The 23,702-nt window shown below is 40.5% G+C and overlaps 1 protein-coding gene across 1 annotated transcript in view; it reads right to left on the bottom strand.

The window, feature by feature from the left end:
* Positions 1-23,702, bottom strand: part of mei-41 (meiotic 41) — a 593,070-nt gene that overhangs the window by 243,932 nt on the left and 325,436 nt on the right. The window contains exon 21 of the mRNA XM_067099620.1: positions 22,074-22,233. Coding sequence (XP_066955721.1) covers positions 22,074-22,233 — 160 coding nt within the window. The remainder of the gene's footprint in view (positions 1-22,073; positions 22,234-23,702) is intronic.

The raw sequence follows: 23,702 nt of genomic DNA, 5'->3' as shown, positions 1-23,702 counted from the left end.
GACTAGAATGACAAGTCAGATCCAATGATCATAAAACTGAGATTGGCAAAAAATCCTGATGCTCTAAAGGACAGGGATTCTTAAATGTTAAGAAGAAACCCTGTGCATGATGTAAAACAAGACTGAGATACAGTACCCAAACAGAAGAATTACATGCCTGATGCAATATTTACAAAATCCTTACAGCTTTCAACTTGAAGGGGTAACTAAAGGAAAGGGCAAAGACCTGTCATTAGCATTATAGTGCTACAAGGATCCATAAGACAAGAATTTTGAACAAGTATAAGCAGCCTTTCCCTGGATGTACTCTCCCATACTTAAGTTGCAAAGACCAACAACATGGCCATCCATAGATACGCACCAGGATCTCATTAAGAACATGAAGAAGTCATTAGACAAGTGTTAAGTTAGGTAATATTACCTGTCACTACCTTTTGCCCTCATTCCCGAGACTTGAAGCAAATACTTCACTCAGCCTCTAGGGATGGCTTCTGACAATTCCTTTCTCCTGCTTAACAAAGGCCTCCTAACTGAACAAAGAAAAGATAATTTTGGGAAAATTACTGGACCTGAGGAACTACAATACAAAAATAGTGAAGATGCAATTCATAACAGTCTGGCAACAGTGCCATTAAAGGTATCTATTCCTCATAAGCAAGCTCAAACATGCAGTTTGAGAAGTAGGGGTCTGATGCAGGAGGTAGAGGATACATTATATATGAAAGTATATGTACAGTATGTGGAATTAAAAATCAAACATTTTTAAACAATTTGTATTTTTCACAACTAACAAATCTGCAGTCTTAACACTGCGATAAATCTTCTAGCGCCAGCTGGAACCGATAAAAAATTCAATAGAAATGTATATGCAAGGAACTGGTGGCATCTGTCCTCTGTCACGAGTTAGGTGGAACAACCACCTACCCAAGCTGGGACTCGTGACGTACCAGTATTCTTCCAAACCAGGTTAAACTGTCAGAGGGGTGGTTAGAGGTGGGCCTTAAATGTTAAGTCTGCAGGTTTGTTAGTTATGAAAAATACAAATTATTTTTAAAATTTGATTTGTTCATACACGGAACAAACCCAGGGTCTTAACATTAGGATAGACTTACTCTTGGTGGGAGGTAAGTATCATTAACTGACTGGAGGGTCTGCCACACTGGTCATTCTTCTTGTATAATAGAAATCTAAGAAAGACAACTTACAACTCTAAACCTTAAATGTGTGCATAACTTAGGTTCAGACTTCTGGGTTTCAACACAATGCCCAAGTTTATTGAATAAGCAGAAGATGAAGAGCTATCTGTTCAAATAAAAACCAACATAGCCACCTATGTAGGTTTATCACACCTCTCCTTGCTAGAGAGAGGAATGTTCTGCTACTGAGAGGTAACTTCATTCATTAGTGATTACTCTAACAGCATGGCCACTGCACTCACCTGTATCATGCCCATTCCAGCTCATGATGGAACAAACTTCATACCACCCGTAGGTAAAGAAGAAGACAGAAAAGAGAAAAAGAAAAGAGACCAGTCATCTCATTCATTCCACTTTCATACCACCGTCTTAGACTAGATACAAACTGTCCTGCCAGGGGCACTGGATGAGCTACATAATTTGTTGAGCAGTCACCAAGGAAAAAGTGTCCAAGGACCTATGGGCAATATCCTTCATGTAGAAGGAAGTGAAAGTGGTTTGGCAATACCATAAACCAGCATTCAAAATTCTATGAACAGATAAATTTTTTATGAATGCTAAGGAGGAACTCAGCCCTCTAATCTCATGCACTCTTGCATGCACGCTACTGGCTGAAGCAACTGCTGATGATGAATATGCATTCATGATAGTTTCTCATAGCCAGAGCAAGATTGTATTCTTGGACACTTCTTTCTTTACTCGGCCTGTGCTAACAAAAAACATTCAACATCCCGGTCCAAGATGCCGAGTCCTTTTTAGATAAGCACACAGCGCTCTGACAGGACACAACATTTCATCAGGGTCATTATCAACAAAGTCTCCCAAAGAAGGTACAGAAAGGAGACGAATCTGTCATCATGAATTGAGGGATTTTGAGTTTTAGCAACAAATTCTGGGACAAATTTGAAAACCACTGACCTCCAACCACTGGTATGTTTGACATAAGACAGACCATGCAACTCGCATACCCTTTTTCATGACACTAATGCTAATAAAAAGACTGCTTTCAGAGTCAAATTTCTATCCAAAGCCTCCTGCAATGGTTCATAGGGGGCTTGAGTAAGGCTAGTCAATACAAGAGTCAAATCCAAACTAGGAGACTTGAGCTCTCTAGGTGAACAGAACTGCTCAAAGCTATTAATCAGCATAGATATCTCCCAAGACGTAGTTATATCCATGTCCTTCAAGTGTAGAACTGCAGCCAACGCAACTCTGTAGCCCTTTATGGCAGACACAGGAAAAAAGGTTTTCTGTTCTGAGAAAAACTAGGAAATCAACTATCTGTTAAATAGAGGTTCTAAGTGGAGACGAACCCCGTCTACGACACCAATCACAGTACAGTAAAACCTGTATTTGCATTTTCATGATTCGCTGGATTTTCTGTGGAATATATTTATAAATTATTTGCAAAAAATTCAGCAACTAGTGGACTTTTTTGTCAGGAAATATTCACTAATTAGTGTATTCTGATGTTATTTTCATGACTAAATAATTTTTTTATGATAAAAAAATGATTTACTAATTTTCAAATATTATTAAGATTAACCCCTTACTGGACTAACACGAGATATCTTGTGATCAGTGTTCTAAAAATTTTGGACTTACCATGAGATATCTCGTAAAAATGTTAAATGCTAATATAGGACCAATACAAGATGTCTTGTGATCCACAGTGTTGTTTTAAGGTTTCTTCAAGACTGAGTAGCTCACCAGGCCTGATAACTTATTTCAAAACAAGGCAATGGTTACAAAGGAATGGGCAAGAAAAATGATTGTGAAATTGTTTAACCCTTACTGGACGGACATGATCACATGAGGAACTATAACAGGTTTTGAGCAAACACCAGGGAAGAACAGTGAGAGTTTAGAAAAGAAAGAGGGTGTGTGAGACATTTTGACAGTAGAGGAAACAAAGCTGTGGCATACATGGGCCCTGAAAAAGCTTATGATAAATTAGGCCACCACAATAATGTGGGACAATCATTTGAACTCTGAACTGCATAAATGATCATACCTAACAATAAGTAACTGGTTGTGATAGTCTCCGCACACAAGCTCTCATGTTCTGCCACCCAGAATTTACATTTCTCTTACTGCACTATTCAAATCAGGTATAATTGACCAATTTCTATAAGGAATCATTAAACTCAGTTCACTTAACCCTTAAACGCCGACTGGACATATCGTACGTCGACTAAAATTGTCTGTTGGGTGCCGAGTGGACGTACCGTACGTCGACTACAAAAAACTTCAACCTTCGGTCACCTTTGACTCAACCGAAATGGTCAAAAAACGTAATTGTAAGCTAAAACTCTTACATTCTAGTAATATTCAATCATTTACCTTCATTTTGCAACAAACTGGAAGTCTCTAGCAAAATATTTCGATTTATGGTGAATTTTTGAAAAAAATTTTTTCCTTACATCCGTGCGGTAACTCGGCCAAAAATTTCAGAAATTCTTTCGTCATTTTGTCGTAATGTTTGCACCGGTTTATATTAGTCGTTACATAAAATTTAACATATGGAAATATGCGCAATTTCATGTAGAATACAACAGAAAATAACTCATGGTTGTAGCTTCTATCAGTTTTGAAATATTTTCATATAAATCACGATAACTGCCAAAATTTCAACCTTTGGTCAACTTTAACTCGACCGAAATGGTCGAAAAACACAATTGTAAGCTAAAACTCTTACATTCTAGTAATATTCAATCATGTACCTTCATTTTCCAAAAAACTGGAAGTCTCTAACACAATATTTTGATTTATGGTGAATTTTTGAGGAAAAAAAAAAAAAAAAAAAAAAAAACTTTTTCCTTACGTCTGCGCGCGGTAACTCGGCCGAACATCTTGGAAATTCTTTCGTCACTTTGTCGTAATGTTTGCACCATTTTATATTAGTTGTTACATAAAGTTTTATATATGGAAATGTGCGCAATTTCATGTAGAATACAACGGAAAATAACTCATGGTTGTATCTTTTATCAGTTTTGTAATATTTTCATATAAATCATGATAAGTGCCAAAATTTCAACCTTCGGTCAACTTTAACTCGACCGAAATGATCGAAAAACGCAACCATAAGCTAAAACTCTTACATTCTAGTAATATTCAATCATGTACCTTCATTTTTCAACAAACTGGAAGTCTCTAGCACAATATTTTGATTTATGGTGAATTTTTGAAAAAACCTTTTTCCTTACGCCCGCACGGTAACTCGGCCGAACATCTCAGAAATTCTTTCATCACTTTGTCGCAATGTTTGCACCGTTTTATTTTAGTCGTTACATAAAGTTTTATATATGGAAACGTGCGCAATTTCATGTACAAATACAACAAAAATAACTCATGATTATAGCTTTTATCAGTTTTGAAATATTTTCATATAAATCACGATAAATAGAAAAATTCTACTTTCGGTCAACTTTAACTCGACCGAAATGGTCGAAAACTGCAATTGTAAGCTAAAACACTTACAGTCTAGTAATAGTCAATCAATTACCTTCATTTTGCAACAAACGGAAAGTCTCTAGCACAATATTTCGATTTATGGTGAATTTTTTAAAAAAACTTTTTTATGTCCACACGTTTTAATTCATGCATTATTTTGTGATAATATTTTCTCTGTGTTGCTTTGATCGTTTTACAAATTTTTTATATACCAAAATCATTGCAATTTAGTGTACAATACAAAGAAAAAAAAATAACTCGTTAGCTTTAACCGCCTTTGCTCACAGTGCGATTTGTATACAATTATATATGAAATTTTTTTGCGCTGTCATATATTTCAATATTTATCTATGATAATGATATTTTTTCATTTCTGATGGTTGCATACTAAACTTTAGGCAATGACAAAAAGGAGCCAAAAATGAACTCTTAATCTTAAAACTAAGCGTGCTGTGATTTTTTGAAAAAAAAATAAATAAATAAATAATTTTTCCGCTCAGCGCTAACTCCCAAAACCACAGCATACGACAGACACTTTTGTAAATAGAGGCTCGGCGTTAGAGGGTTAATACCAATAATTAAAAACAAGCTAAAAGATGCAGCTAACCCAAAAATTTATTGCTTCACTGCAATCATTACAATTACATCAAAGCTATTTCAGTCTAACCTAAAACTGTTAAACTATTGCTTAACATCAGCCTTGCCTGTTTTCTTAAATTTTGTTCATGTGGGAAAAGGGTTTGACAAAGTAAATTACTTGAAACCCTTCTTGAAACTTCACAAGTGGCACACCCTTTTATTTCACTGGTATATCACTGAAATGGTATATGTGACTGGTTCTCCACACAACAATTCTGTGTCAAATGGGGTCATGTATTGTCACATTTCTTCAGCTACTTGAAAATTCTATGACTTAGTGGCATGCTCTCATGATATTTATCCAGTACATACACAGATCCTCTGAATGATAAACTGAATATGCTACCAACTGGATGCACTCTCCATAAAATAGCAATAAACAATTTTTGTTATGCCGATGATATGGTTCTCCACCAGTGCAAGGTCTCCAGCAACTAACCTGCTGTAGATAAGCAGATGAATTTGACATGTACAATGAAACAAAGATAAGTGCATGTCGCTATTCCCTAAATCCCTTGAACACATCGAAGAACCACAAATATCTTACTTCTGAGAAATATCTAATGAAAGTTTAAGCAAATGCCACAAGTAAGTTAGGTATCGTTTGTAAGACCTCATGTACTATAATTATAACAGTGATAAAATCAATCAACCTGTTTTAGGTCATTTGTCCTTCATTTACTAGAATACTGTTCTCCAGTGTAGATATCTGCTTCTGCCAAAGATTTATCTCCTTTAAATAGAGTGATTTGTGGTGGTAGGTTTCTGTTTCCTAATATTAGCAGTTGACTTGGATCATCGACGGATGGTCTCATTTGTCCATTTTTCATAAGTTGTATTTTAACAGAGACCTTTCACATTCAAAATTGATCCCCGATCCCCTTTTTCTGCCAAGAGCAACCATACTTGCTGAGCAGAAGCACCAATATGCAGTAAATGGGCCTCACTGTCAAACTTCTCAGTTCCAGAGGTCCTTTGTTCCTTACAATGTTGGACTGTGGAACAGCCTCCCTGAGGATGTCGTGCAATTGGAACTTAAGAAGTTCAAGTGAAGATGCAATGCATTACTACCCTAATACAATTCTCCTTGTATTTTAATAATTTACTTACATTTTTATTTATATGAGAAAATATTATCACAAAATGATGCATGAATTAGAATTATACGGACGTAAAAAAATTTTTTTCAAAAAATTCACCATAAATCGAAATATTGTGCTAGAGACTTCCTGTTTGTTGAAAAATGAAGCTAATTGATTGAATATTACTAGACTGTAAGTGTTTTAGCTTACAATTGCATTTTTTCGACCATTTCGGTCGAAGTTAAAGTTGACCGAAAGTCGAATTTTTCTATTTATCGTGATTTATATGAAAATATTTCAAAACTGATAAAAGCTACAATCATGAGTTATTTTTGTTGTATTGTAAATGAAATTGCGCACATTTTCATATATAAAACTTTATGTATCGACTAATATAAAACGGTGCAAATATTACGACAACGAGAAAAAAAAGAATTTCTGAGATGTTCAGCGAAAGTTACAAAGAGACGAAGGAAAATGTTTTTTTAAAAAATTCACCATAAATCAAAATATTGTGCTAGAGACTTCCAATTTATTGCAAAATGAAGGTAAACGATTGAATATTACTAGAATGTAAGAGTTTTAGCTTACAATTGCGTTTTTTGACCATTTCTGTCGAGTTAAAGGAAATTTTGGCAGTTATCGTGATTTATGGAAAATATTTCAAAACTGATAAAAGCTACAACCATGAGCTAATTTCTGTTGTATTCTACATGAAATTGCACACATTTTCATATATAAAAGTTTATGTAATGACTAATGTAAACGATGCAAACATTAGACAACATTTCAAGAATTTCTGAGATGTTCCCCGATTACCTAAAGGAAAAAATTTTTTTTCAGAAATTCACCATGAATCAAAAATATTGTGCTAGAGACTTCCAGTTTGTTGCAAAATGAAGGTACATGATTGAATATTACTAGAATGTAAGAGTTTTAGCTTATAATTGCGTTTTTTACCATTTCGGTCGAGTTAAAGTTGACCCGAATAAATTTTGGCAGTTATCGTGATTTATATGAAAATATTTCAAAACTGATAAAAGCTACAACCATGAGTTATTTTCTGAGATTCTACATGAAATTGCTCACCCATATATAAAACTTTATGTAACGACTAATATAAAACAGTGCAAACATTAATGGAATTTCTGGCTGGACGTAAGGAAAAGTTTTTTCAAAATTCACCATAAATCGAAATATTGTGCTAGAGACTTCCAATTGGTTGCAAAATGAAGGTAAATGATTGAATATTACTAGAATGTAAGAGTTTTAGCTGTTGTCAAAGTTGACCGTGAGGTTGAAATGGTAGTTATCGTGATTTATATGAAAAGATTTCAAAACCTGATAAAAGCTACAACCATGAGTTATTTTCTGTTGTATTGTACATGAAATTGCGCACATTTTCATATATAAAACTTTATGTAATGGCTAATATAGAACAGTGCAAAAATTACGCAAAATGACAAAGAATTTACTTTTCGGCCGAGTTGGTCACCGTAAGAAAAATGTTTTTTTCAAAATTCACCATAAATCGAAATTTGTGCTAGAGACTTCTTTGTTGCAAATGAAGGTACATGATTGAATATTACTAGAATTTTTAGCTTACAATTGCGTTTTTCTACCATTTTTTGATTGAAATTTTTGTATCGACGTATTTATTCAACAGACAATTTTATCTTTTTCGTCCAACAGGCGTTTTAAGGGTTAATTTATCTTTTTTTCTAATAACTGATCTCCTCTTTCTGTATTTCCCATTACCTTCTGTTACTTCTTTGTAATGAGCACCAAATACTTTGGAAGCTTGAATTTCAAGTCAATGACCGCTGTGGGCTTGTTCCATATGAAGAGGGTTCATCTACTGAATAATAATAATTATAATTAATAATAATAAATAACAACAATAATAATAATGATTCCCATGACAAAAGTACTGCAGAAGATGGATGCTGGGGACCAACGCAAGAAAGGAGGCGTCAGAATTAATCATCTGATGTTCATGGAAGACATCAAGCTGTATAGGAAGAGCATCAAGGAAATAGATACCCTAATCCAGACTGTAAGGACTGTATCTGGGGACATAAGGATGGAGTTTGAAATAGAATAATGTGCCTTGGTCAACATACAAAAAGGCAAAGTAACAAGGACTGAAGGGATAAAGCTACCAGACAGGAATACCTTCAAACACATAGATGAGACAGGATACAAATACCTGGGAATAATAGAAGGAGAGGATATAAAACGAGATTAAGGACACGATCAGGAAAGAATATGTGCACAGACTTAAGGCGATACTCAAGTCAAAACTCAATGCCGGAAACATGACTAAAGCCATAAACACATGGGCAGTACCAGTAATCAGATACAGCGCAGGAATAGTGGAGTGGACGAAGGCTGAACTCCGCAGCATAGACCAGAAAATTAGAAAACACATGACACCACACAAAGCACTACACCAAAGAGCAAATACAGACTGACTATACTTAACACGAAAGGAAGGGGGGAGAGGGCTACTAAGCATAGAGGACTGTGTCAACATTGGGAGCAGAGCACTGGGGCAATATCTGAAAACCAGTAAAGACGAGTGGCTAAGGCGTGCATGGGAAGAAGGACTGATAAAAGTAGACAAAGGCCCAGAAATATACAGATACAGGAGAATGAAAAACAGAACAGAGGAATGGCACAACAAACCAATGCACGGACAGTACATGAGACAGACAAAAGAACTGGCCAGCGATAAAACGTGGCAATGGCTATAGAGAGGAGAACTCAAGAAGGAAACAGAAGGAATGCTAACAGTGGCACAATATCAGGCCCTAAGAACCAGATATGTCCCAAGAACAAGAGATGGAAATAACATCTCACCCATATGCAGGAAGTGCAATATGAAAGACGAGACCATAAACCACATAGCAAGCAAACGTCCGGCGCTTGCACAGGACCAGTACACAAAGAGGCATGGTTCAGTGGCAAAAGCCCTCCACTGGAGCCTGTGCAAGAAACACCTGCTAACTTGCAGTAATAAGTGGTAAGAACACCAACTGAAGGAGTGATAGAAAACAATAAGGCAAAGATCCTCTGGGACTATGGTATCAGAACAGATAGGGTATACATGCCAATAGACCAGACATGACGTTGACTGACAAAATCAAGAAGAAAGTATCACTCATTGACGTGGCAATACCATGGGACACCAGAGTAGATGAAAAAGAAAGAGAAAAAAATTTTCAAGTATCAAGACCTGAAAATCAAAATAAAAAGGATATGGAATATGCCATTGGAAACTGTACCCATAACCATAGGAACACTAGGCATGATCCCAAGATTCCTAAAAAGGCATCTGGAAAAACTAGATGTCAAAGTAGCTCCAGGACTCATGCAGAAAAGTGTGCTACTAGAAACAGCGTACATAGTGAGAAAAGTGATGGACTCCTAAGGAGGCAGGATGCAACCTGGAACCCCACACTATAAAAACCACCCAGTCAAATAGGATGACTGTGATAGATCAAAAAAATAATAATAATAAAACTGTGGCAACTGGCATCTTTGCCAATGTGGTGTTCTCTCACCATACCTATGAATTATGTACACAGATGCTCTGAAGATAAATTGAACTCACTCACAATAAAAATGACATTTTTATGATAAAATGGTGTTTCATTATACTTACCAAAACACTGTAAAAGCTTTTATCTCTTTAAAATCGACACGTCCGAGATATAAATTTTCAAACTTTGTTTGGAACGCTGATACAATTGGCGTGAGACCCAACCCCACCGGATGCCGGTGGGGGTAGTGGCAGGAGACATACCCATAAACCCAGGTCAGTTTCATTCTCGGTATACACAATTAGTGAAAACCTGAGATAACGTCCCCCGGGAGGAGGGAGGCCTTTAAGTTACAGTGTTTTGGTAAGTATAATGAAACATCATTTTATCATAAAAATGTCATTTTCATTATAATGACTTACCAAAAACACTGTAAAGCTGATTCCACATTTAAGGTGGAAGGGCAGGGGATGAGGTATCAGTTATTGAAAGGTTACACACACAAAAAAAAAAAAAAAAAAGGAACAAACTCTAACCATGGGTATCTTAAGGATCCATACCAACAAAAGGGCAGGAGTCACCTTACCTGGTAGATGGGCTTTTGCAGGAGGTACTGCTGCTGGTTGAAGCTCCATTACCTGCAGAGGCCTTGGGCGTAAGCACTGCTAGCCACTCTGCTCCATAACAACCCAAGCAGTCAGGGAAGTACACCGCTGACTGAGACAAGGGGGGACTTTCCCTTTGCTCTTGCCCTGAGCAATTGGAAAGCAACCAGACTGAAAAACGGGTCTCACCGCCAACCTAAAAATAGTTAAATACATCCCCTTCCTATACCCTCGGCAGTTCAACTAGAATGGAGGGTACTCCAGGTGAACTGAGCACCCCCAGCTTCCCATTAACTCAGCAACCATAAAACCACAGGGGGAAGGAAAGATAAAGAACCTACCCCCCTAGTGTGTTCCCCCTAAAACCAAGCCTGCTACCGATACGGGACCTAACGCAAACAGGTCCTGATACGCAACTTCAACCTCCCTAAGGTAGTGAGACGCAAACACCGACTTCGACCTCCAGAAGGTGCTCTGTGTGATCTGCGAAAAGTGACTTATTATGACTTTTCCGGCCACTGAAGTTGCCATTGAGCGCACTTCGTGAATGTGAGACTTGACTAGGCGTGCGTCCTCTTCATTGATGTGCCTGTGTGCCTCTAAGATGAGTTCCTTGACGAAGAAAGCCAGGGCATTCTTGGATAAAGGTCTGATTGATCTTTCACTGAACACCACAGGTTAGAGGAACGCCTCTGATGCTGATGCTGGGGTTCTGGCCAAGTAAGTTTTGATAGCTCTAACGGGGCACAAAGAAGCCTCCAATTCTTGAGGGCCAGCCACTTCGGAGAGGTTCTGAATGGTAAAGGACCGAGGCCACGGGTTGGAAGGAGACTCGTTCTTGGCTAGAAAATTCAAGGTGAACGAGCAAACAGCATTACCTTGTGAAAAACCCACTTCCTTGTCAATGGCACAGCTGTATTTCACTAACCCTCTTGTCGTTGCTAAAGTAACCAGAAAAAGGGATTTCTTAGTGAGGTCTCTAAGAGAAAGACCTTCTAAAGGTTCATCTGGGTACTGAGACATTAACCACCTCAAAACTACATCTAAATTCCAGGCAAGGGCAGGTTTTGGGGCCTTAGCTGTGTCTAAGGACCTGAGGAGGTCTGACAAGTCTCGGTTATTTGATAGGTCTAACCCCTTATGGTAGAAGACGGAGGACAGCATAGCTCTGTAGCCCTTGATGGTTGATGGCATCAATTTTCTTGAATCCTCAAGTAAATGAAAAATCGGCAAGTTGAGTTATAGTGCAGCAGATTGCTGTAAAAATCGTTCAGATAGTGAAACAAGCATGAAATTTGGCACAAAAACATTCCTAAGACTACGCTCTCTTAGAAAAGGGCGCTGGCCACCTGAAAATCAAGATGGCGGCTATTTTTCAAATGGCCGCCATCTATGTTGAGATTCACTGGTTTGGGAGCATCTATTGGATGGAATATGCCAGTTTTTTTTTTTAAACCTCGACTTTTAGGTTATAAAAATGTTCCATACCACACATTTTATTGAAAACCCTTACTAAATGAATTAAACTAAGATGGCGTGCACAAAAATGGTTGCCATAAAAGTTTTTTTTCTATCCACAGCGCTAGCAGACATAGAGACCAACTGTTTTTATTTAATGGTATATTCATGTGATCAGACAGTTTAACTAATATGCTATTTTCAACTGAAATAGTAATGGTATGGTCACATACAACATTGTGTCTAAGACTGTAACCATAAAAGAAAAGAAGAGAAATATGGACTAAACGCAACCAATCTATGTATAGGTCTCTCAACCTACACCTTTGAAAAAAATTCGAGGATAAGAAGGTAGGCATAGCATGACACGTTGGATGCTCAAGCCTAGATTATCTACTGAAGAGAGGGCAATATTTATCTAGACTTCACATTTGCAAGTGCACAGAGCTGTGCAGGGAAGACCCAGCTTGTAGCACTTGCACCTTTCCCGACAGCCTGCTTTGCATCCACATTTGGTAAGCTGAAGCAACTCCTGCCTTCCACCAGAGCTCCTGTCCAACCACTGCCATGAAGAAGAGTACCAAGAGATGTCATTGCTGCCATCTCAATGTGCAGACCACCAAACATTACCAGATACTTGTTCTTCGCCATACTGATCAGGCCACTGCCACTGCACCTGCTTTGCTACGGCATAGATTGGCTGATCAGCTGTGATTATGGGTATCTGGCCAGGGTTCAGAAAATCAGTGACATCCTGCACTTTCTGCATCACGTGTTTGATCGTAGCAACAGAATGAGCCTGATCACGCAGGAGAGGAAGCAATGAAGTTATGGTTACTTCAAATTCTGGGCTTCTCTTCATTGAAGCGTGATGAGCTGACCACGCCAGATTCACTGCATCATCTATTTCCTGGGTGACTATGACCTTGTCTAGCCACTGATACTCCAGTGCAAGCTGTGGCCCCAAGATATCTGTGGGTGGCTTTGGTATTGCAGTGTTTGGTGGCACAGGGTTCTTTTGTTTGAAAGGAAGCTGGTGAGATGTTTGTGAATGTGTCCTGCAATTCAGGCACCCACCTCACTTTCTCAGGTGCAAACTTTAGTTGCTGTCTTTCCTGTCCAGTGTTCTCCTTGGTGGGGTGCTGAAATATGGAGAGATGCTAGTTCCATGGAAGGAGGTAGACTGAGTAGTTGCAGATGGGTTGTGGTCGATGTTGTCCATCACTGCAGTGGTGAACAACCCTGTTCGCAGTACTGGGGGACAGACCACACCCTCCTCCACATATTTGCTAACTGTGGCATCTCCTAACTGTGCAGAGACCTCCAGTACTCTGTCATAAGAGATACTGAGGCCATACTGATGTAGCATTTCAACCAGGTTTCTCTTCCTGGTTTTGGCATAGACTGAGAGTCCCATGTAGACTGGGAATGGTGTTTCTCTGTCTTTGGAGTGTCTATGAGTTGTTGCTCCCTCTTTGTATCGGGAGTAGCAGTTGAACTGCATGAGCTGTGCAATGGCCTGGTCTGACTTTGATGCTCCAAATCGTAACTGTGACTTGATGTCAGCCCCATGCTCAACCATCCCTACAAACTGGAGTAGGAGAGGAGGCACAGAATTTCGTACACAAGCCTCAGAAAATGTGCCTTCAAACCGTGACTGATGATCAAGTATAGACTTTCTGAGAATATTTGCTGCTTTAGCAATGATAACTGCCTCTGAAAGATCAGATGATTGAGCAAGTGCTTTTCCACATCCTTTTGAAATGCAAGTAATACATCTCTGCCAGATTTATGAGCCTCAAGTTCTGGAATTTCTGCCAGAAGTTTGTCTTTGAGTCTCGTGGAATTTACACTTGGTGACTCTACACCCAATTGTTCCAGACGTTGTTGGTAGAGGTGGCAAATATCTGCCAGCCGAAAATGTGACTGGATCATCTGAACAAAGGTTGTTTTTCAACAATGTATGTCATCAGTTCTGACAGAACTAGTGGATACACATCTGATTCTGACTTTCTCAAGGCTCCTCAGGTAGGACCTTTTCTGTTGTAGAGGGCACAAAGACAGGCATGGTGATACTTAAACTCCTGTGCAATGACATCCCCACCAGTCAACTTAGCAAGGAGCTGCCATCACTAAGTATCTCTGCACATTCACGCAATTTCAAGTCAAGGCCCTTAGTACTAGCCTGTCTGAGATCAGATGCAGGTGCCACTTTCTCACAGAAAATGCAAACTTCATTGTCATGACTGGTTCGGGCGCAGTTTTGCACGACTAGTCTCAGTGTTGCTGGTCTGGTCATTGGATTGTCGCTTGCACGGTCCAGTTTAGTGTTGTTAAACAACAAGCGACAGTTCACATGGTATTTTTGCTGCATTTTTCCTGAGAGTGGCCTCTATGCCATCACCTTCATCCAGCCTTGCTGGGTCCATTATCAGTGGCATTTCATTAATTTCACTGAACATGGGAATGTTCCTTTGCCAGCATTGTGTACCCATCATGGTCTAGACATGATGACTTGGAGGTGATGTCAAGTGCTCACCTCTTTTGTCCTTCTGACAAAGACAACACAAACTCCAGTTTGTTTTTCTACTGCTCAATATTGGATTGGCATCACATTCTGCCATGATTTCACTTTTGATTAAGGCCGAGGGGTTATCCTTTTACCACCTTAAACAAAGCACACATTCCTGTATGGGATTCAACTAGGTTCGGTCTCCCTACACCTAGCCCGATCATTCATCCAGTGCCATTTAAGTCCTGGTGTGATCTGTACACCATCCGGGTAAGTACATGAACCATCATGTACAGCCCCCATACCCTTGGCTCGGCTCTCCCGCGCTGGCACATCCTGTCTATTCAGGTGCGCGGCTATCTAACTATAGCTGGTCTGGGGCTGTTAGAAAGCATTTGGGACACTAAACTAAACTATACTACAACTACTAGTCTAAGACTACAGGATTAGTAAAGCTGGATTAGCTGGCACTGAACCCCATGCTGAGTTACACAGCAGTGATGTCACCAGTGTGCCCTGGTTGTGTGCAGACATACGCTCTTTTACATTTATTAATTTTCCTTCAAAATTGATGAGTTATTCGAAAGAGATGGCCTCATTAGGATCTAAAACCACAGAAACCAAGATCCATGCTTAAAACGATAATTGTTGAACGGGCATTATTTCTCATTATAATTATTGTTTCTACCTTTTCTTGGCAGCCATATAGCCCCATATTTAAAGGTAAACTGTACTGGGAAGTTACAGAAACATAATATTCACAAGAAATAGTATGGAAGAGCTTTTACCATATTGCTAGAAGCAAATACATGCCATTCTAGTGAAAAATTAGCCAAAATCTGTCGATACTGGCTGCCATCTTGAATTTGGCCGCCATATTAAATTTTTTGGCCTTTTTTCTGATAGAGGAACTTAAAGAGCACTTGTGCAAAATTTCATGCTTGTTTCACTATCTGAACGATTCTTATGAAATATGCAATTATCTGCTGCACTTTTATAGACGTCTGAATTAAGAGGAAGATACTATTTTTCTACACCAGTTCCTGAAGACTGTCCACTTGGATTGGTATAATTTGCTCCAGGAGTCCCTTCTGCACCTCCAATAGCCTCTGCAGCCTTTCTTGAAAACCTCGCGCTCTGATGAGCTTCCTGACAGTCTGAAGCCTGTCAGGCGAGAGGGGTTGTCTGGCGACTTCTTTTGAGGGAGAAGCCTGGAAGTCTATCAGGAGATCTAGCAGGTCCAAACCACCCTTCCTTGGCCAGAACGGGCAACGAGGATCAGCTCGACCTGCTGATGGAATTTCACTTTGTTTATCACCTGCCTGATGAGCCCGAAAGGAGGGAAGGCATAGGCAAACAGGTTCTGCCCAGTCTAGGAGCATGGCGTCCACCAAGTGAGTCAGTGGGTCTGGAACTGGTGAGCAGAACACTGGGAGACGATGGTTCTTGGAGGTAGCGAAGAGATCTATTATGGGAGTGCCCCACAGATTCCACAGATCTAGGCACACTTGCTGGGTGCAGGGTCCACTCCGTGGGAGAGTCTGGTTCACGGGCTGAGTTGGTCCGCCAGGACGTTCAGTTTTCCTGCACAAACCGCAAAACAGGGCCACCCTGTTGCTGTCCGCCCACAGAAGAAGGTCCCTCGCAGCTTTGAACAGGGCGAAAGGAATGGGTACCTCCTGTTTCCGGATGTAGGCTAGAGCCGTTGAGTTGTCGGCGTGAACAGCTACTGCTTGGCCTGAGACGTGGGTCAAAAATTCCTGGAGAGCGAGGTGAATGGCCAACAGTTCCCATTGATGTGGAGCTTCTTCTGTTCGTCCACCCAAACTCCTGAAGTCCTGAGGTTAGCTAGATGTGCTCCCCACCCACATTGGACGCATCTGAGAACATCTGCAGGGATGGTTGTCTGGGGGAGAGATCCAGACCCTCCGAAAGCCTTTCCGGCGACCTCCACCAGAAAAGATGCCCCTGACGTTGTGGGGAATGTTGAAGTCCGTGGAGTCCTCTTTGGGCCCTTCTGTCCCAAGAGTCCCTGGGGAAAACTGTCAGGGTCTCATGTGCAGACGGTTAACCTTACAAATTGCTCCGCTGATGACAGAGTTCCCAGGAGAGCATCCACTGACGGGCGGAGCAACTGTCCAGGAGAAGAAACTTCTCCACCGTCTGAAGGGGCAGGAGGAGACCCTTTTGGAGACAGAAAAGCCCTCCTTGCTAGACTGTCCAGAGTCATCCCCAAATAAAGAATCCTCTGTGAAGGAACTAAGCTCGACTTTTCCGTGTTTATCAGAATCCCTAAGTCCCGAGCTAACCTTAGGGTTCTGTGAAGGTCCTCCATGCAAAAACGGTCCCTTGATGATGAACGGAGTAGCCAGTCGTCTCAGGTACAAGGAGATCCGAACTCCTCCAGGTGGAGCCAAACCTATCAGGCGAGAATCCTGGTGAACACTTGCGGGCTGTCGACAGGCCGAAGCAGAGGGCCCGAACTGGTAAACTCTGTCCTTGAAAACAAAGCAAAGATACCTCCTGGAGTCCTGATGTACTGGAATGTGGAAGTAGGCATCTTCCATGTCGAGGGTCACCATCCAATCCCCCCAAGTTAGTGCCTGAAGAACTGAGCGGTTCGTTTCCATGGAGAACTTGGTTTTCACTAAGTACATATTGAGAGCACTTACGTCGAGAACTGGCCTCCAACCCCCTGATGACTTGGGGACTACAAACAGGCGGTTGTAGAAACCTGGGGTTGACACGTCCTGCACTACTTCGATGACCGTTTTCCCTAAGAGAGACCGGACTTCTGTCTCTAGGGCCGAAAACTTGACTGAGCCTCTTGAGTATGCTGTCAAGGAAATGGGAGAATGGAGAGGAGGAGGAGGTTGGGCGAACGGAAGACGGTAGCCTAGCTGGAGCACTTGCACCACCCACTGATCTGCACCTCTGTCTCTCCATTCCTCCCAAAGAGGCTGAGTCTGGCCCCCACTGGCGCATGGAGGACAGGGATCCTACTTACTGGTATGACAACCTTGTGGCTTTGAGGAGAACTTGTGACCCTGGGTTGTAGCGGGACCTTGAGTAAGGTTTGGACCTGGAGTTACGAAACGGATGCCTGTTAAGAGAGATACCATCTTGGTCAAAGGAGCGGGAGCAGGCCTCGGTCTGGTGGAAGACATAGACAGGATGTGTGACGACGCCTTCTTATCCATGGCTGACAGGACGTCTTTCACTACTGCTTCTGGGAAGAGGCCCTCCTTGTCAAAGGGTGCGAACATCAAAGCCGTTCTCTGCGAAGAAGTCACAGCCTTAGACAAGAACGAGCACCAAGTTTCCTCTTCTTCAGAGTGGCCATGGCGAAGAGGGAGGAAATTTCGCCTGCCGCATCATGGATAGCAATATCGGTGCAGGAAAGGAACCCCGTGATTTTTCCAAGACGTCTTCTGCGCAGATTAGCCTGCTCCACCTGTTTGAAAACAGCTCCCATTGACCAATCGATAAAGCTGACAATCTCTAGGAGCTTGAAGAGGTTCCTGGAAAAATGTTCTACATCTAGGGCAGAAAAGAAGGTCTTGGCTGCCTCAATGAAATGCGTCTTGAGGTCCACAAGGGGCCAAGTCCCCTGTGCTGAAATTGCGGATCCCAGTGAAGGAGAAGCTCCTGTGCTGTAATAATTTTGCCTCCTTTTCGACAGCTTTGAAGGAGGGTGCAAAACAACGACTTACCCGAGGACCTCTTAGCTTCCAACCACGCCTCTACCTCTTTTAATGCTTTCTTGGAGGCGGTGGAGAGTACCAACTTGGGAAGTGAAGTGGCAGGACCTTGTTTTCCCAGATGCAACGTGGAAGTCGGAGAAGAGGGGGCTGTCGGCTGAAAATGTTGATGGTACGACTGCAGCAGAAAGCTGAGTAGAGAAGCGTAATGTGAAAGCGCCCCGATTCACCTGGGCCTTCCTCTTCACCAGAAAGAATCAGTTCCGTGCCCAGACCGTCCAGGAGTTGAGGAGGAACGACTTCTCTATCCTCGGGAATACCAAGGACTTTGCGGACTACCTTTTCTAGCTTCCTTCCAGCAGAATAGACTCCTGGGAGGGCGAGGATGTAGCCAAAGGCGCAGACACTTTGTGTGCAGGAGGAGGAGTAAGAGGGCCGGGCACTTGCCATGAACTTCCTGGAGAGGGCTAGGCCTCTTGACTGCACTAGGTGACCTGGGAGGGGAAGCGTCTGAAATGTATCTTCTTGATCGGATCCCCACGATTGAGCAACCAGGTATAGGGCTGGTTGTCCTTTCTTTGAAGAGTTTAGTAACCCTAGGGCAGGAATTATCCGAAGAATGCCTCTTTAAGGGCGAGAGGTCTGATCCCACTTGCGATGACGAGGAGGGGGGATCCGAAGAGCTGGAATATGAAGAGACTGAAGATGAACTGCTGCTACTCTCACCTGAAGAGCTTAACCTTAGGTAGTGCCGCCTGATGACGACCGCCTTGATGAAGCTTCTGGGGACACCATCCTGTGATGTCGGCGATGAAGAAGATCGACGCGTCCGATGGATCACTTTCACGTCTCCTGAAGCTTTTACGCTTGAAGGCGAGTCAAGCTTACTACTTCGCCACCAGGACTAAGGCTTTCCTGTGCCTTAGAGGACGAGCCTGCTCGTGGGCAATAATTTCTGACCTTTTCGCCAGCGCCGGACTGTCTTCTAGCCTCAGAAGGCGAGCGGGGACAGCTGCCTTTGCTCAAAAGATTCAGAAAAACGAGCAGACTCGCCTGAAACGCGATCGCGAACAACCACATTGTTATCACCAACACCAACACTGACGTCATCACCGGCGCTAACGCCGGACTACGGGCGAACGCACTAAACTTAAGACCGACTCCATGAAACGTTCATTTGCGCCCATTTGATTTCTGAAAAGAACAATTCTGATTTATCAGCCTCGAGGCTGGGCTTGGCTTTAGGAAAACATACTGGGAAGCTGGTGAAGAAGAGGGGGAATGAGAGGGGAAAGAGCAGCGGTAGAGGGGGGGTAGGAGAGGAGGAAGGAACAGCCGGTAGAGGAGGTGACACCAATGCCACCACCGAAGAAGATGATAGCCTAGCTTCCTTATGCTTAAAGGCTTTCCTATCCCTATACCTAACCAGCTTTATCTGATGGGAACTGTATGTTTGCCAAAACTCCTGACTCCATTCCATACATTCACTGCATGTGTTCTCCTGGGAACACTCTTGACCCCTACATGCTGTACACAAAGAATGGCGATCGTATTTAAGTTTAACTAGTTTGGCGGAGCACAAATTCCCTGGCGCAAACTCTGGATCCAGAGAAGCTTGAACCGACATAGCTACGAAATTCCCAGAGCTAGGCTAGCTAGATAAATAAACAGGCAGTTGAGTACTTCACCAGGAGAGACGCCACAACTAAGTGCAAAACAGACAAAGGAACCCAAACAGTTTGAGGCAGACGGACGCGCGAGATGCGTTCCCAATATGCCCGAGAATGAAACTGACCTGGGTTTATGGGTATGTCTCCTGCCACGCTACCCCCACCCCACCGGATTGGGTCTCCCGCCAATTGTATCAGCGTTCCAAACAAAGTTTGAAAATTTATATCTCAGACGTGTCGATTTTAAAGAGATAAAAGCTTTTACAGTGTTTTGGTAAGTCATTATAATGAAATGCCCCATAAACAAAATTGGAGTAAATAAAAAAAGTGGAACCAATGGTATGGTTCCAATGTCTCCATCAGTGCAAGGTCTTCAATGATTAACAGATACCTGCCATATTTATGCTGATGAATTTGACATAATTTACAATAAAACCAAGACCAGTGCATGTTTGCTACTCTTAAGATCACTGGAAAACATTGAAAAGCCACAAATATTTCTCATGAATCACCATCTGGAATTTTTATAAGAATTCCCATATCTGGGAATCATTATTACAAACGATTTAAAAGATACAGAGACATAAAACAGAAACAATGTAAGTTGTATGGAATTGGCAAGGGGATTGTCATTTGTCACAGAGAAGCCAAATTACTGGACTTCCACTCTTACTGCTACATAGTTTAAGTTGCTCATTACTATTGTTCACAGTGACATTCTGAGGCACCTTACTAAAACACCTTTCCATCATTCTGCTACACATTCTGAGGCATCTTACTAAAATGTTTACCTTGCCATCATTCTGCTATATAATTTGAAAAGATTGTTAAGCATACCATTTCCAGTCTGATCAAAATAGCAGCAATCTGACTTTCCAAAACATCTTAATCAGTGAAGCAAGATCTAAACAGCAAGACAGATGGAATATTGAGATCCTTTGCAACTACTGTCTTAGTTAGATATTACATATGACTGCAAATTATTTATGTGCTTGTTTACTCCACATTATTATTCACTATCATTAGTGTCATTTGTTATGTTATTTCTATTATTCCTCTTTATCTATATACTGTACTATGATTTTTGTCTGCATTGTTATGTACAGCCACTAAGGGCAGCATTTGTAAGCCATGTTTTTGTCTTGTTATGCATGCTCTTGCTTGTTCTTAATATTTTGTTTTATCTTTGTGTGTTCATATTACCACCGATGATGTTTTTCCCTTTATCATTATGATTATTTAGTTACCTCTTCATAATGTGAGATATGCTTAAAAAAATTTGCTGACCCAACAGCATGGTCTTCATGGAGACTAGATATTATCACTGCATTCAAGAGTTGCCATTTAACCTTTCACAAAATATAACTGCATACTGTATTCATATATGGTTTCATGCTTGAAAAATTGTAGGTTATTATCATTATTGTTGGTATTGTTTAAATGTAACAGTACGTTTCTTTTTACAATTGTGCAATCTGTATTTCTGTACTGTACTGTATCTACCCTTGAGTACCTGCATATGTTCTTCAGCTAAATTAACACGATGATGATGATGATGATGATGATGATGATTAGAGGCAATGTGTGGGGAGTTCAGAACGTTTGATACTGATGATGAGTTGTTGAGAACAATAAAGTTTTTGCAAAAGATGTGAAGGGTGTGCTGGGACTTGTGGGTGGGCTTTCGTCAAATCATGTAAGAGACAAAGCTGTGCTATGTCTGTGATTGTTTAAAGTCAAAGCTCAATCTAATGAGAAACAAAATGCACAGGAAGTGGAGAGTAGAAGCCTTGAGTTTGTAGATGATACAGTAATGACTGGGAATAGTGATTTGAAACTAAGCTAGTAAAAGAGTTAAATACTCAGGCAGGTTGTAGATGCAATGGATCTGAATAGGGTATTTACAATCCATGTCTTTTGTAAGAGATCCATCCGCAAGGCAGGCTTAAATATAAATGCCAGTTGGAATGGAATTTTCATCACCTTTCTTCTGCATTAAATTACTCAATATTCTCTGTTCCACCTTAGTCTCTGCATGATCAGTGAGCTTGTTAAATGCTTCATAACATAATCTTTACATAATAACAAAGAAATTTATGCATTGTCCTTCCTGGATAATATATTTGGTTATTCTACTTCTAAAAATAGAAGCAATAAAGTACTATAAAAAGTTACAAGGGTTGAAAAACTAAAAGACACACACTTCACTCACCTGGAAATGGTCAATGAGGACATCTCTCAGACGAATAGTCAAGCAAGCCGCTAACTCTTGGAGAAGACTAGGTTTATTTTCCTGAGATGCTCGTACAACCAAGGGAGGCAGCAAATATCTTATCTGGCTGGTTATGAAGGAGCTAAATTTACTTTTCATCCTAGAAATAAAATAAATATGCATAATTTTAATTTATAAAAAAGGCCAGTATAAAACTAACACCTGCACTTCAATATCCTACTTCCAATTGTAACCATCTTCACTTTACATTTAAATTGGTGTAATATTGGACAATATCTAAACTAGCTTAATATTTCTCAATTAAGAAATAAACATCAGAAAACTTATGAAAATTATGTTCAACCATGAAAAATTATTAAAAATTATCCAACAACTTACATTAGCTTAACTCACTATGAAAACAGACATAACTTCCTCGTACTTATAAGTTTTAACAGATACACCATAAATCCAAATACCACTAACTATACACAAATATCAAGAAAAATTATAAAATCTAAATTTGTTCTTTAAATCTCAGATAATTTCTTTATAAGCTGAAAACTCTTTTCTTTATTCATATTATTAAAGATTTATGTTCACTTCATCCACCTGTTTGAAGTACAATTCTTCTCACCTCAAACAATATGGAAAAACAGAAGTACTAAAATACACCTAACCCCCGGCCCCCAAAAGAAATACCTGTACTATATACATACAAATTCCCTTGTATCTAGAATATACGGAACCAAAACTCTAAAGTAACCAACACGAGAGAGAGAGAGAGAGAGAGAGAGAGAGAGAGAGAGAGAGAGAGAGAGAGAGAGAGAGAGAGAGAGGTAAAATTTCTATACAACAAATTTTCTTGTGGCCTTAATGAACAGCTTTTTTTATTTATTTATTATTTTTTTTTTTTTTGAGCAGACAAACAAACTAATTGTAGGCCCTAATTGACAATCTGCCAGTTCTATTACCCTTCTTGTGTGTGTGTGTGTATAGATTGAGCTATTATTATGCCTACATGGTCTCTTGCACTCCTTTGTTTTCCCTCTTGTACTTTCTAATGTTTGCAGTTCAAGTCTGAAATACACTGATACCAGATACAAAACTTTTTTTTGCCATGGGTACTTTTAAACACCAATATACTCTCTTGACTATGAATGGCATGATATGAGGTAAAGCTTGTAACTTTACAAAGCTCTTTATCTATTAGCTATGTTCACTAATGATGAGACTGCGGAGGACTTTCAGGGTTTCAATACTCACCATTAGGTATCAGCCATGAATGATAGTCGAAAAACATTTGATAATTCAACACAACTCAAAAGAAGAAGAAATAATTTCATGGTTAGAAGTGGACTGAGATTCTCAGGTCACACTTTCATTGAATGATGTCAAGATTACTGAATCTGTTGGGGGGAGATAAGATAGAAGATGCAGACAGCGAAGAAGACAATCCACAGCTGCAAGTATCATGGGAAGGCATGCAAGCAAGTTGATATCTGACCACTCATGATGAAGGCATTATCTTAGCCATTGCAATCCCACCCTTCCACCTCCCCTACTCAAGAGTCCTCCCCAACTCCATTCCCCTCCATATACTTTGCCTTCTATAGATGACTCTAATGG

The sequence above is a fragment of the Macrobrachium rosenbergii genome, chromosome 55, assembly GCF_040412425.1.
Source record: "Macrobrachium rosenbergii isolate ZJJX-2024 chromosome 55, ASM4041242v1, whole genome shotgun sequence".
Lineage (NCBI taxonomy): Eukaryota > Metazoa > Arthropoda > Malacostraca > Decapoda > Palaemonidae > Macrobrachium > Macrobrachium rosenbergii.
Note: the sequence above shows the minus strand (reverse complement) of the source record. Positions and strands in the feature narration are given on the sequence as shown.